Consider the following 16,534-nt stretch of genomic DNA (forward strand, 5'->3'; position numbering starts at 1 on the left):
ACAATTGGGCCATTGAAAAGGGCAGGCTCAAGATTTTCACAGCCCTACTTTGGATAGCCAGCCTAAGGGAAAGGAGTATTGGGTGAATAATAATGGGCAGGCCCAAGATGCCCAATTTTCAAGCCCCAATACGCAACTGGAGAATATAGGGAACAAGGATTGTCATCCACATCTAAACTAAGGCCAAAATATCTGTCCAGTTCCCAAAAATTCAAATGGAAAGACCATATCATTGAGAAATTATAGGAAACCGGCAGCTCGATTTTGGAAAACTTTAATGGCGACAATAACGAAATAACTGAAAGTGTCAAAGTGGTTGTAGATTCTGGTTTTGCAGAGGGGCAAGAGGATGCTGCAGCAAAGGTTTATAAGGTGATGGTGTCTTGGGTAGGTTATTTGATGCCTCAGAAAATAAGGCAAAGGGATCTAAGGATCTCAAGGATTATACTCATTAGAAGTTTGCGCAGATGGGTGCAGGAATGAAAATTTTGTCCAAAGATAGAGAAATCTCTCTGCTGAGGTTGTGCCAAAGATTTTAAAGAGGAGTTTAGAAGGATAGTTTGGTACCGTGGAAGACATAAATGCTAAAGAAAAGACAGAATTCTTGTGACGGGGTTAGCAAAGGAAAGAATATAATGATATGGGGGATTTATCAGATAATAAAAACGATGCTTTAAGTGATTTGATTGTGGCAGAGGTTTATTATTGGATGAAATTAGGGAACAATGTGGATTCATTTCTGATTCCAATGATGCTTTAGGGGATTTATCATATGTACATCCATCCCGTTTAGAAGGATTGGAAAGGGTCTCTATATTTGAAAATGATGATTTGGTCAATGACATGCAGCACAAGGGTGGTATTTTACCAACACCAGTGGAGGATATTTCAAGGAAGATTTAGAAGTTTACGATCTCATGGAAAAATAGAATTTAAATTTTTGTGATTCTGGAAAAAATGAAGTGTGTTTTGACAAGGGTAAAAATAGAGCTAAAAAGAGTCAAAGGGGGTTAGGTAACTTGAAATGTTCAGTGAATTATAAAGGAAAATGATTGAATAGGGGGTTCGTTGTTAATTATTATTTTTTATAGTTAATATTCTCTTCATTTCATTTTATTTTATTTTATTTTTATGGGCTGGACTTCTTGTCCTCTTTCGTTGTAATTACTCTTTATCTAATATACCTTCATTTATCATTAAAATATATATATATACATATAATATTTTATTTCTAAATCTTGCATTAATATGTTTGTTGATAATTTCAAAAGTTTCATAAAAGAATTTCATGCTTTACTAGTAATTCCCACCATTTTTTTAAAGTCAAAATTGAAATCTCCATAAAAAATTCCATGTCTTAGTAGCCTTGAAATTTTAGTGGAAAACAAAATTTAAGACCTTGCGAAGACCCATGCTTCCCTTCCTTTTAGGCCTATGCATAACCTCGGAACCTACAAGATGATTTATATTACCTTCTCCCCTACTCAACCATAAGGAATCCCTCATTAACTTCTCAACCCTAGGTGCCAATTTCACTTAATAGAAACGGATGGAAATAAAAAAGCACAGATAAGAGAAATACAACCCCCTAGAGTGAAAACCGCTCCTTTCCACCGTTCATTCTCCTAGCCACTCTAGAAAGAGTCAGCATTGAGATTACCACCTACGGAGATGACTAAGTAGTACTAGGCCAAGTCAAAATGGTACAACCAGCTAGCTGCTAGCCTAACAAATACTAAGACCCACCATTCCACTCTTAGAGAAATTAATTTTTAGCCTAGACATTTTCTTAAATACCTTTAAGATAGCAATAAATTAAGGCAGCAGCCCATGTTAAAGAAAGAAAATAATACCATCTGCCAACTGAAGATGCAAAATGATACAATCCTCATAATCTACCTCAGTTCCTTCCACTAACCCTCAATCTACACCCCTCTCAATGATCCTACTCAAAACAACAACCACAATAGTAAAAAGAAAAAGAGAAAGGGGATCTCCCCGTCTTAAAATCGACCCATGAAACCAAGACTTAGCCTCGCCATTTGCTAAGATCGAAAAAAAAAACAAAAAAACAAAAAGGCATCCTTTAATCCATTTCTCGACCATAAGACAAAGCCTTTTCTAGCCACAACATTATCCAAGAAACTCCAGCTCACACTATCATAAGCTTTCTCTTTCTTAAAATATTTCTTTAACATTAAAAAAAAAATTTATCAATTTAATGTAGAAAAAAGGAAAACAGAAGGAGAGAGATATGTTGAGAGACTCAAGGGAGGGATTATGGGGTTGGAGAAATTTTAATTTTAAAATAATAACAATAATAATAATAATAATGATAACCAGTGTACTCTTCCTCTATGTATGTTTGTGTGTGTGTATCAAAGAAGGCCCTATCATTGGAAATATCTATCCTTTGTTATAGAGCGGGACAGGTGTTTACATGTGCGCTTACATTGTTCTATTGCATGGATAATTTGGATAACTTGTTATGATTTCTTGATGAGAATTGGGTTAGTCCTTCATCCGTGGATGCCTTCCGCACTGCACATTTTAACAGTTTCGGGATCAGGGAAGACGGAAAAGCTTCATGGAAAAAATGCATGGTTTTTGCTACCATTTGGTGTATTTGGTTAGAAAGGGAAAGTAAAATATTAAGTAGCTACCTCTCATAACTTGGTCTGGAGCAAACTGCTTTTTCTTATGCCGCTACGGTGCTCTGCAAATTCGACTTGCAGCATAATTTGGATTGCCTTGCTTCATCAGAAATGCATTTTAGATATTTTTTCTTTCATCTCATTTGTTGCTTTCATTGTCTGGTTGGAGAATGCCCCACTCTCCATGCTCTATTTTTATTTTTATTTTTTCGTTTTCCTTTTATTGTGCTCCTTTCATTATCTCTTTCTATTAAAGTCCTTTGTTTATCTATACACAAACACACACACATGCATATAAACAATGAAATTTACAAATAGAATATTAGGGAGAAGAATGAAGAGTATAAGACATCATTCTAGCTAAAATGAACGAAAGAAACAAAAGAACAAAAAAACAAACAGCAAAATGACTCTGCAAAATCAAAATATTCTTCAAAAGAGCAAATAAATAATGGAAGATAAGTAAGATAACAGACCATAGCAGAATTATGTTGTAAAATCAAAGGGATATGCCTATCCATTGCTTCATGCCACTGTTCAATTCCTGGACAACACCCATTTGGTTTGTGTTCAGCATCTTTCACACACTCTACTCCATAAGATGGAGCAGATGAAATTTTCCTTGTCCTAATGCAATCAGAAGTAAATGGAGTCTCCAGCAATCTATCATCTGAAATATCCTCAGTTCCTTTAAACCCGGATATTGCCCGAAGACATTCATCCAAAACCTGAACAATAATTTGAGAAAAATAAGGAAAGCAATTATAAAAACCATATAAGAACTTCCCTAGGTACCCTATCATATGCTTTCTCTAGGTCAATAAAAAACATATGCAAGTCCCTCTTCTTTTTCCTAAACTTTTCCACTAAATTTCTTAAAAGATAAATAGCTTCTATTGTTGATTTTCCAAACATAAAACAAAATTGCTTTTCTAAAATCCTCGTTTCTAGTCTTATTTTATGTTCAATAACCCTTTCCCATAATTTCATCATATAACTCATAATCTTAATTCCACAACAGTTATTACAGTTCTGAATATCGCCTTTGTTTTTGTACAATGGTACTAACATACTTTTCCTTCATTCTTCTGGCATTTTCTTGGTTTTTATAATAGTGTTGAATAGATTAGTTAACCAAATACTTCCTTTATCCCCTAAACATTTCCAAACATCAATAGATATTTTATTTGGTCCTATAAATTTCCCACTTTTCATTTTTTTAATGCCATCTTAACTTTATGGATTCTAATTTTGCGAATAAATCTCCTATTTTTAGTCTTCTCCTCGTTTGTCACCTCCAAGTACAATATTTCATTTTGGTTTTCATTAAACAGCTTACCAAAATATCTTCCCACCTCTCTTTTATGTTTTCTTCTCTAATTAAGACATTATCATTCTTGCCCTTTACGCATTTTACATCACCTAAATCTTTGCATTTTCTTTCTCTAGCTTTAATAAGTTTATAAATGTCTTTTTTCTCCTTCTTTTGTATCTAGTCTAGTATAAGAAGTATCATAAGCTCTACGTTTAGTTACACTAATAGTCTTTTTTAACATTTTTTTCTCGCCTCTTAATATTTTTCAAGAATTTTTTATATTTCTACAATTTTCCCACATTTTATACCAGTTTGTTTTTGTCCTAACAGCTTTTTGGACTTCTTAATCCCACCACCAACTTTCTTTACAACCCATGTATCTTCTTTTGGACTCACCTAAAAGGCTAAAACCTCTTTTGCTATCCTTACGAGTTACAATAGAATTAGTCATTTTATTCCAAACAATATTTGCATCCACCTCACCCCCTACTATTCAATCACACTCTTTGGTAATTTTACATTTAAATTTTACTATATTATCTCCCTTCAAACTGCACCATCTAGTTCTCTTGTGTTGATTTATGCTATTCTTTCTCTTCTAATTTTTAATATGTATATCTAATACTAGGACTCTATATTGTGTAGCCAAACTTTTACCTGAGACAACCTTACAATCATTACAAGCAAGGTCTTAAATTTCGATTTCAACGCAAATTTCGAAGCTCCAAATGTGCGGAAATTTCGATTTCGATTTCGATTTCGATTAGAAAAAATAACGGAAACTAGTAGTAAAGCATGGAATTCTTTGTGAAACTTTAGAAATGGTTAACAAACATAAAAATATAAGTTTTAAGACTAATATATTACAAATTAAATACATCTATGTTTTGTATGAGGTGAAAAAGTTGTAAAATAATATGTTTATCAAACATGTTTGTAAGATAATGTACATTAAACATATTCAGTTAATGCAAATGAAATTCATAAATCATTTAAATATTATTTATTATACAAATATTGATAATTTAGACATGAATGGTTAAATAAAATATTACTATAAGTTTATTTTTTCATATAATTTCAAAAGCACTTGTGATAACCTTATGTTTCAATAAAATAAATTAAAAGAGAAATTTCACTTCACTCTCAAGGTTTCGATAAATTTCGACAAATTTCGCTAAAATTTCAAGGTTTCGATAAATTTTGGATGATTCGTTAAGATTTTGACGGAAATTATGCAAGACGGAAATCAACTGCCATTTTGATTTCAAAGGTGACGGAAATCGGAAATTTCGACAGTTTCGTGGAAATTTAAGACCATGCTTACAAGTAAACAATCCTCTTTCTTAGTTAAGAAGAAATCTATTTGCCTTTTATTATATCCACTCTTGAAAGTTATTAAGTATTCTTCTCTTTTTATAAAGCAAGTATTCAATATAACCAAATCGAAGGAAATGGCAAAATCTAAGATTGTATTACCGGCATCATTTTTATCTCCATATCCATGGCCTCCATGTATCTTTAGAGAGCCTATTTTATCCATTCTAATGTATCCATTCAAATCAACTCCTATGAATGTCAGACGCGGGAATCCCTAGTAAAATACTATCAATATCTTCCCAAAAATGGTCTTTTAATAATTTTTGCTTAGCCTATTTAGGGAGCATATACACTAATGGCGTTCACTATTTCCAACCCTAAAGCTATCCTAATTTTAATGATCTTATCCCCTATTCTTTTAACATCTACTAAATTATCTTTTAGGTTTTTGTCTATAATAATTCTCACACCGTTTTTATGTTTCTCTTTACTAGTGCACCAAAGTTTAAATCCTGATTTTTCAATTTTTCTACCTTTCTCTCCTACTCATATCGTCTCTTGAAGGCAGATTAAGTTAATTTTCCTTCTAAACATTATCTCCACTATTTCCATACTTTTTTCTTGTAAGAGTCCTTATATTCCTAATTGCTAATCTAATCTTAGCATCTTATGCTAACTTATTAGCCCTCTACCTTCTATACTGACTCAGTCTATTATGTTGACCTAGGTGAATTTGGCAAGAATTCATGATAATAAGATTTGACAATTTTTTATGCTCGCTATAGTTAACATAATCCTGCTCCTTTATCCGGGCTTGGGGCCAACACTGTGCACAAAGATAATTTGTGTTACACAGGTGAAGTACATGTTTGAGCTTTTTTTTTTTTCACAAACTTGTTTCACATAGACAATTTTCTAACTCACACCCTGCAACTGAGAGAAACCACACAAACAATAATGCATTTAAAAAATATAAAACATACAATTTTGGGTGTGAATCCAAGCTAAACTAAAAAAAAACATGCATTAGTACCTTTTGAAAATTTTTGTATAGTCCAAGATTTGCAGATGGAAAACATAAAAACACAAAAAAGCACATATTAAGCTTACCAATCATAAACACAAAACCTCCATTACTAACGACCTATTGGAAAAATCATGATAATCGTAATAAGAAAAGAAATAACAGAAGAGGAGAAAATCTCACCAGTGGTTGAAATTAAAAGGTAATGACAACCAACTGAAAATACTATAGTAAGTACCCTTCGGTGCCGGAAATTAGATGTTGCTAGTGAAAATCAATCAAAAAACATTGAAACAACAAGGGATTGCAAAAAATCTTCAATCGAAATTCAAGATACAAATTCAAAACTAGCAATGGAGTTGAGTACATGCCCCTCCCACATAACCTTGATCAAAGTTGGATATTCTTTTTTGACACAATCTTGAGCTAAAATGTGCAAACTTGCATATTTAAGTTGAAATTCCATTGACTTAATCCTTTGGGAAAACTCTAAATTCGGTGTTTCTATTGAAGCAAAAATACATAAGTGCAAAAAAAAAAAAATTTGAATATTTGATTTCTTCACTTCCCAAGAAAATAAAATTCAAGAAGTGGGAGCGTGTATATAACTCAAGATTTCATATTAGACAAGTCGGATGACAAAAAAAGAAGAAAAGAGAGATGCTCCGCAAGACGGCAAAAAAAGTTGTAAAAGAAACCACCTTGAGGAATACTAGAATGATAAAGAGAGAGGGAGAACGGAGGGTGGCGGGTGGGGTCCAAGATGTCAAATTTATTTGCTACTATGGCGAGCGACGACCGAACGCAAACAAAAACGCACACAAGAACGTTGATGAAACATCAAAGGAAATCAAGAAACTGGAAATGCTTCTTAAAATTTTGCATTGGCAGAAGCTGCAACACTTGAGGATGCATTCTTTGAAAAAAAGTCACATTCCCTTCAAGAAATTTAAAATTTCCCTTTTTGAAAATCTTCTATGATCCAATGTAGGATAGCGACAAATATAAACAGATAATGAATTGAGGGAGAGACAAGGAGAAAAGAAGAGAAGAAGGAAGAAGGAACAAGAAGAGGATGAAGAGGCAAGAAGACCAATTGTGCCCAAATGGTCCACAATAGCACTAGATGCAAAAGGCTGAGTTTGGAGTCGTTGAACCATGCAAAAAAGACTAAAAATCCTCTTGGGAAACAATGGATGATGTACTCATTTCCCCAATAGTCTAGCTAGGTGTATTTGAAGCGTCCGTACTATAGTTGCATTTCACAAGAGACTAATTGGCCCAAGATGGTGTCCCCTAGGAGATCCCAACAGCAATAAATGGCATGATTTTCCCTACCACAATGTGTTGAAATGCAAGAATTGCCACTTCAAACTCGTTGTCGCCTAACACAACCACAGCAACAACCACAATCTAAACCTCGTCCTCATCCTCCATAATTTTCCCTACTACAGTTAAGAGGTACTATCCATGGCACACTTCTGGTGGGAAGGAGCTTGAGTAATCAGGCAGCACACACTAACATGAACAGAACTTTCAAGACTTCATAATAATAATAATAATAATAATAATAATGATATATAACACTTCAGACTCCAAAATCAGAAAATCCAGAACTTCAATAGGCAGCTATGACTACAGAACTGAGCTTACAATATCCTACGAGCAATTACTTAACCACCAAGAACAGGGCAGGCCACAGCAAAGTACTGCGGGCATTTAATAAACAATCTGGCAGCAGCTCCAGGCATAACGGCTGGCAGCAATTGCAAATATATGCAGAGAAGAACAGGAAATAAATATTTGAACACCAATTGAAACCAACCAACAATTGCGACAAGACTGTAAGCAATGAATCACGAATACACATCGTCAAAACAGCATCATCAGCAACCACAAACAGAGTGAAAAGGAACAGCAGCAGCATACAAGAAACAGAGTATAACTGAGTTCACATCATCAAATCACCATGAAAACACACAGCTTCCTGCCAAGGATGCTGCACAACCTAACCTTTAGGAGGGTGCCCTTAAATGACACTCAAACCAACCAGAAAATCAGATTTGAGGACTGACTATGGGAGGATAAGGAAAAAAAAATGAAAATCAGAGTATCAAAACCAATTCAGATATATCCGAATATACCAAAAAGTTTGTTCCAAATCCTCAAGCGAAGTCCCAATGCAAAAGATGGAATGCTGTATCCGAATTCCTATAACAGAGAACGCAAACATCAAGAGAGAGAACCTTCACAGGTCTCCTAATCTGTAGCAAGTTATAGGTATTAATTTTGTTAAGCATAACCAACCAAGTAAAAGTGTTGATTTTTGGGGGGAACTTTAACCTTCCAAATACTAGGATAGAGAGGAAAAGAAGAGTTGCAGTAAGCCATGAATTCCAAGGATGCAAGTAAACACCCCCAACTGATCCAAAGGTGAAGAACGAACAGCCCTACCCAAAGATCGGTTGCAGTTATTCAATAAGGACAATAAATAGTAATAGTTAGTATTAACAAAAAGCGACCATCTATCCCAACCAGTCCACAATGTCTTCCACATACATGTGGGGTCATATAATTAAGAAACCTGAAATGGCATTCATTTCACAAAAATTATGCAATTTTTCTTAAACTGTGATTGATGATCAACATGTAGTCAAAATACTGACACAAAAAAAAAAAAAAAAAAAGATTTCGTAATTATTCCCATAGACCACGACATCTCAATTCTCAGTCACAGTTGCACCATCTATGAAGATAAAGAGACTATGCTTTAAATCAAGGAAAACAAAAAACAGAAGTTAAGAAAGAAGGAAATAGCAGAAATAGTTTTACCTTAATAGCAGCTGTAATAACTTTTTCACCAATTGACCCAGTAGGATTTCCATCATGGCCCTTCCATGATCTTGTAGAAACTTCAAGGCTACCTAGCCTAAAAAAACCATAAACAACAGCAGAAACCTGTTCCCAGCAAGCAACCATTATGGACGGGTAACTGTGTGACACAACTCTAAGGGCCTGCGAACAGCATCAAAAAACTAGTGTCATTCTTGATAGACAGTATTAAATTATTAAAAAGCAGCACTGAAGTTATGAAATCTTCTTCAGATTTTTCTCTTAATTCTCACTATTAAGACGATAGTAATGAATTATTAAATTAGAATGTTGTCCATAAATTTTAATTGATGGGCTATGACAATGGTCTTAATTTTCCAAGAAGTTGTCAAAAGCTCCAAAAACGTTTCATTTCCCACCACCATCAAAATCAAAATGGTGTCAATTTCTGTCAAAATTTCCACAAATTACAAGAAATCTACAGAAAATATCAAAATTTCATCAAAATTTGTAGAAATTTTGTAACTGTGGAATACAATTTTCTTTTAAATTCAAATTAAAATTTCTCTCCTAATTTACCTTCAATTTTTACTAAAACAAAATATTACCATAAGAAGCAATAGCATGTAGACTTTTGAATTACATGAAAAATTAAACATAGATGTTAGTTACAACATTTTATAGACCGTTTACATCTAAATTTTCTGTAATGGTATAATAAACAATATATGCCTGATTTATGAATTCCATTTATACAACAACACAACAACAAAACCAAGCATTAGTCCCACTAAGTGGGGTCGGTTATATGAATCCTTTTCCGCCAATTTATGCGATCATGGACCATTTCTTTTGATAGATTCAAAGACATTAAATCCTTACTCACTATCTCCTCCCAAGTTATTTTAGGTCTACCCCTACCCCTTCTACTGCCCCCCACAGTAACTAAGTCACTCTTCCTCACAGGTGCACTATAAGGCCTACGTTACAAGTGTCCATACCATCTGAGTCGTCCTTCCCTTATCTTATCTTCTATAGGAGCTACACCAAACTTACCACGAATATGTTCATTCCTTAATTTATCTTTTAATGTTATACCACTCATCCATCTAAGCATCCTCATCTCGGCAACTTTTACTTTTTGGATATTATGTTTCTTCGTCGCCCAACATTCTGATCATATAGCATAGCTGGTCTTATAGCTGTCCTATAAAACTTCCCTTTCAATTTTAAGGGTATTCTACGATCACATAGAACACTTGAAGAACTTCCCCATTTTACCCAACCTGCTTTAACTCTATGCATTACATCATCTTCAATTTCTCCTTCAGCTTGCATAATAGATCCAAGGTATCGAAATCTACAAGTATTATTTATTTCTTCATCATCAAGTTTAACTTTGTCTCCAATATTCCTCCTATCATTACTAAATTACATTTCATATATTCTGTTTTATTTCTACTTATCTTAAAGCCTCTAGATTCCAAAGCTTCTCTCCATAATTCTAACTCAGCCTCTACTCCATCCCTAGTTTCGTCAATTAATACAATATCATCTGCAAACAACATACACCATGGAACCTCCTTTTGAATACTCTTAGTCAATTGGTCCATCACTAAAGCAAAAAGATAAGGACTCAAAGCAGATCCTTGATGTACACCTATGGTAATTGGAAATTCTCTAGTTTCTCCATCTATAGTCTTTACACTAGTCATTACTCCATCGTACATATCCTTAATGACATCGGTATACCTACAACATACACCCTTTTTTTCTAAAACCCACCATAAAACTTCCCTAGGTATCCTATCATATGCTTTCCCAAGGTCAATAAATATCATATGCAAGTCCCTCTTCTTTTCCCTAAACTTTTCCATTAATCTTCTTAAAAGATAAATAGCTTCTGTGGTAGATCTCCCAGGCATAAAACCAAATTGATTTTCTGAGATCTTCGTTTCTAACCTTAATCTTTGTTCAACTACTCTTTCCCATAGTTTCATCGTATGACTCATAAGTTTAATTCCACGATAGTTATTACAATTTTGAATATCTCCTTTATTTTTGTATATAGGTATTAAAGTGCTTTTCCTCCATTCATCTGGCATTTTCCTAGTTTTTACAAATGTATTAAATAAATTAGTTAACCATTAAATTCCGTTATCACCCAAGCATTTCCAAACTTCAATTGGGATGTTATCTGGTCCCATAGCTTTCCCATTTTTCATCTTTTTTAGTGCAAACTTAACTTCGTTAACTCTAATTTTTCGAATAAATCTTATATTTTTAGTCTTTTCCTCATTTGACAATTCTAAATTTAAGCCTTCTATTTGGTTTTCATTAAACAACTTACTAAAGTAACTTCGCCATCTTTCTTTAATATCTTCGTCCTTAACCAAGACAATATCATCCTCACTTTTTATACATTTTACATTTCCTAAGTTCTTGTTCTTCCTTTCTCTAACTTTAGCAAGTTTAAATATATCTCTTTCCCCTTCTTTTGTACCTAATCTATCATACAAACTATTAAATGATCTATATTTACCTTCACTAACGGCCCTTTTTGCATCTTTTCTTGCCTCCTTATATTTTTCAAAGTTATCGTTGTTTCTACATTTTTGCCACGTTTTATACCAAATTCTTTTTGTCTTTATGATTTTTTGTACATCATTATCCCACCACCAACTTTCTTTGCTATTTGAGAATCTTCCCCTTGATTCGCCTAAAATCTCTTTTGCTATCTTTTTAATAGAGTTAGCTAATCTATTCCAAAGAGTATTTGAATCTATCCCATCCTCTAAGGTCCAATCTCCATCTTTGATCATTTTATCCTTAAATTTTATTATATTTTCTCCTTTTAGGTTCCACCATCTAGTTCTCCTACACTGGTTTATTTTATCCTTTTTCTTCCATTTTTTAATGCATATATCTAACACTAAGACTCTATGTTGTGTGGTTGGACTTTCACCTGGAATAACTTTACAATCCTTGCATGATACACGATCTACCCTCCTAGTTAAAAAAAAAATCTATTTGACTTCTATTTTGTCCACTTTTAAAGGTTATTAAGTGTTCTTCTCTCTTCTTAAAGCAAGTATTTATTATACTAAAATCATAAGACATAGCAAAGTCTAAGATCATCTCCCCAGACTCATTTTTGTCTCCATATCCATATCCTCTATGTGTCCTTTCATAATTTTTATTATCTCTTTCAACGTGTCCATTCAGATCTCCTCCTATAAATATTTTCTCAGTCCCTGGTATGCCTTGTATAATACTATCCATATCTTCCCAAAATTGTCTCTTAAGATTTTCTGCTAAGCCAACTTGAGGAGCATAAGCACTAATGATATTTATTATCTCTTGTCCTAATATCATTTTTGATTTTTATAATTCTATCCCTTACTCTAATTACATCCACAACGCTATCTTTTAAGTTTTTGTCTATAATAATGCCTACTCCATTCTTATGTTTTTCTTTTCCAGTGTACCAAAGTTTAAAACCTGATTTGTTGATTTCTCTAGCTTTTTCCCCCACCCACTTAGTTTCTTGAAGGCAAATTATATTAATTCTTCTTCTAATCATTGTATCCACAATTTCCATGCTTTTACCCGTAAGTGTCCCTATATTCCAAGTTGCTAATCTAATCCTAATTTCCTGAACTAACGTCTTTACCTGCCCACGTCCAGAATGATGCAGGAACCCTCGCATATTTGACACCGTACCCGGGCGCCGACACGGCGCGTCGCTTCGGGGCGACGACCTAGCCCACCCTCGCCCACTTTTTGCTACACCCGGGTGGTTCAAGTGCAACGCGTCGCTCCTAGGGGACGCCCCAGCAAATATTCGGTAAGGATTCATATCATAGTGATCTGACAAATTTTACGCTGGCTATCAGCTACCTAACACAACCCTCCTCCTTAACCCGGGCTTGGGACCGGCTGTGGGTGAAAAAATTAGGACATTTAAGTGCATCACAGGCGGAGTTAAAAATATGGGTAAAATACTTCCGTTGCCGGGACTTGAACCCGGGTCTCTCGGGTGAGAGCCGAGTATCCTAACCACCTAGACTACAACGGATGTTATGAATTCCATTTATACGGACGGAATATGTTTAAGATGATTTTTATAGTACAATTATTGCACCTTGTAGAATTATTAAGCAAAATGGATGACCTAATCACAATGATATGTATCTTTCTCTATTTACAATATAGCAAAGTACATACCACCGACCAAAATACCCTTACTAACTCACACTTACTAATATAACACTAACAAATACAAAAATCTAATTCTCTCCTCTTGGCCCTCCTATCTCTGGCCCAAGTCCTCAAGAACGGCATCTCCTACCTCAAATCATCTCCTAGGCCTACTTCACATAGTAAAGCCGACTCAAACTCCATCGCAGTTGCACCTCCATCCTCATTCTTACTCTCACCTCAAGCCCTAGCCTCACCTAGCACCCAACCCTCTACAATTGTCATCCTCTATCGATAATAGATCTTTCTATTCTATACTCTATCCGAGAGTTATCAGTATTCATGAAATTTGTTCCTATCTAACGGAATGATATTGGATCAAATGACAAAGATATTGTTGAGAAAAAGATGGCTTTTCCCAGATGAAATGAAAATTGGATTAACGTAACAAAAAAAGATTTCCCATTCCTTAGCCGAAAAAGATGTGGCCATGAAAGGGGGATTAAGTGGAACAGAAAAAGCATATACATAAAAAATCATAATCAAAAGATAAGTATATAGAGCCAATTGCTAGGATTATTAACTAACACGTAATGAGTAAGTATTAAGAGAAGGTTTTGCCAAAAATGTGAGAAAACATCGGGAAAGTCACAAATAATTTTTTGGTTTCAACCTTGCGACATCGAAGGAATAGGAAAGAACCATATAGATCACTAGATTAGGAGGTTCATTAGTTCAACAACTAGTCCCCATGCTTTTTGAATGGATCTCTTAGTTGTTGAGAGGGTTGCCCAAAAGTGGTATATAAGGCCTACCAAGAAAAACTTACAAGTAAACCAGATATAGAGATGGCAACTAGGGTTGCTACTTCCATTATTATAAAAATTTAAGACAAAAAACCAAAAATCAATCGCAAAGGACATCACGGTAGTCGCAACTCCATCCCTAACCTACAATAAGGTTATGAAACTCATGAAACTTCTTTTCATGTAAGCCAGCGACTTTATGCTTCATATTCGCCAACCAAATGGGTCCTTCTGTTGGGGATGTGGCTCATATTCAGAACGAATCACATGTATCGGAGAAAGTTATGTGAAGCGAGGTACAATTGCATGAGAAGAGGTTCAGGTAGTACGCAAGAGGAGCTTTGCTCAGCACAAAACCATTGATGGTTTCCGTCAGCGCAGATTACAAAATTTGAACTCAGGGGCTTGTAGATTGAGCTTATTTGGAGGATTTTCCTCCGGGAGATAATTATAGATGTAGTTTAGGTTTACTAGAACTCTTTTATAGGCATTAGGTGGTTATATAAACATCATTATGTAACCTAGAATAGATTAAGTTTCAAGTAAGCTTCAAATATTGTAGCTTTGACACTAATCATAGTGAAACTGAGGTTGCTGCTCGCATGGACGTAGGCTATTGCCGAACCACGTAAATCTTGTACGTTCTAGTCGTGTTTTTGATTTTTCTTATTATTGTTTGATTGCTGCTTCTTGAGTATAGTTCATCATTGAGCGATTGCATTAGTGGTTGTTGATTGTTTCGTGTTTTATTGTGTTCTTCTGCTACGCGTGCTCAAGTAGAACGAACGTCAACAAGTGGTATCAGAGCTATTGTACCTACAATGGCTAGGGCCTCTTCGATTAAGTTTGATGTGAACAAGTTCGATGGAACTGGTAATTTCGGGCTTTGGCAACAAAGGGTGAAGGACTTGCTAGTGCAGCAAGGGATGGTGAAGGCGTTATACAGAAACAAGCCGGATGACATAAACGACGCAAGTTGGAAGGAGCTTGAAGCAAAGGCGCTTTCCATGATCAGGTTATGTCTAGCCGATGACGTGCTGTGTCACGTCATGGATGAGGACTCGCCGGCAGCGGTTTGGTTGAAACTAGAGCGCCAATACATGTCCAAGTCGATTTCAAACAAGTTGTATCTTAAGCAAAAGCTTTATTGGCTTATGATGGCGGAGGGTTCGGACTTCACTCAGCACATCAACACATTTAATCAAATTATTAGTAATCTGAGGCGAGTTGATGTGAAGTTCGAGGAGGACAAAGCTTTGTTTCTGCTGAATTCCCTACCTACGTTGCCTACATACGAGAATCTGGTTACGACGCTGACTTGAGGGAAAGAAACCTTGGAGTTGGAGGACATCACGAGTGCATTGTTGGGGTTCCATCAAAGGAAGAAGGCCAGCAATGAGGGTTCACATGGTGAAGGGCTCGTGGCGAAGGGTAATTAGGATCGTGGGAGAGACAAGTCCTAGAGTGAATCGAGTGGTAATAAAACTCAGTCCAGGAGGACAAAGGATGCTCGTTGTTTTAAGTGCAGAAAACTAGGGCACATAAAACCGGAATGTTCGGAGTGGGAGAAGGGAATGGCAAAAGCTCAAGGGGGTTCGTCAAAATTTATGAATGTAGTTGAAGATGGGGACTCAGGGAGCAGTAATTGTGAGATGTTTACTGTTTCATCAGGTTCAGAATGCCTCACAGATTCTTCAATCCTAGACTCGGGATGTTCTTTTCACATAACGTCCAACAAAGCCTGGTTCACCACTTACAGATTCGGGAGTCCTAGTTCCGTTTTGATGAGAAACGGTGCGGTTTGCAAAGTTGTCACAATGAGGGATATTGGGATCAAGATGTACGATGGTGCGGTAAGGACATTGTGTGGGGTAAGGCATCTACCCAATTTACGGAAGAACATGATATCATTAGGTGCCTTAGATTGTGACAGGTATAGTTACAAGTCCAAAGGCAGGACGATGATGGTGTGTGATGGCGTATTGGTGGTGTTGAAGGGACAGAGGATAGCAGAGAATCTCTATGCCCTGTAGGGTAACACAGTAGTAGGTGGAGCTACAACTGAGAGTTCTAAGTCAGGAAATACTATTTTGTGTAATGTAACCACATATAAAATGATGGGTATTCTTAACTACATTGGTGTTGATGTTTGCAGACCGGTGAGGGCAGCATCATGGATTGGACATGAGTATTTTGTGAGGTTATCACGAAAGGTGTGGGGGTATCTCATGCAGCACAAGTTGGAGTTGTTTGTCAGGTGTAACTTGTGGCTAAGGCGGAGTACCAGACCGGGAGAGAGTTCCTCAAGTTAGCTATTGTTGCTAAGTACGTTGGCATTCTTGGTTGCAAAGGACTTCTTGGTAAAGTCAACGAGTATGGCGTG

The 16,534-nt window shown here is 35.6% G+C and overlaps 1 protein-coding gene and 1 non-coding gene across 6 annotated transcripts in view; both read right to left on the reverse strand.

The window, feature by feature from the left end:
- The window catches only part of LOC131158794 (uncharacterized), a 146,570-nt gene that overhangs the window by 41,327 nt on the left and 88,709 nt on the right, over nt 1-16,534 (reverse strand). For all 5 annotated transcript variants that reach the window (XR_009137509.1, XM_058113660.1, XM_058113661.1 and 2 more), the window contains exons 15-16: nt 9,146-9,328; nt 3,131-3,382 (exon numbers count right to left, since the gene is read on the reverse strand). Coding sequence is in view for 4 of the 5 variants with exons in the window: in XM_058113660.1 (XP_057969643.1) it covers nt 3,131-3,382; nt 9,146-9,328 (435 nt within the window). In the remaining variant the exon portion in view is untranslated. The remainder of the gene's footprint in view (nt 1-3,130; nt 3,383-9,145; nt 9,329-16,534) is intronic.
- Nucleotides 13,151-13,223, reverse strand: TRNAE-CUC (transfer RNA glutamic acid (anticodon CUC)). Its single transcript has one exon. It is a non-coding gene; the product is annotated as a tRNA-Glu (tRNA).

Source organism: Malania oleifera, chromosome 6 (genome assembly GCF_029873635.1).
Source record: "Malania oleifera isolate guangnan ecotype guangnan chromosome 6, ASM2987363v1, whole genome shotgun sequence".
Classification (NCBI taxonomy): Eukaryota; Viridiplantae; Streptophyta; class Magnoliopsida; order Santalales; family Ximeniaceae; genus Malania; species Malania oleifera.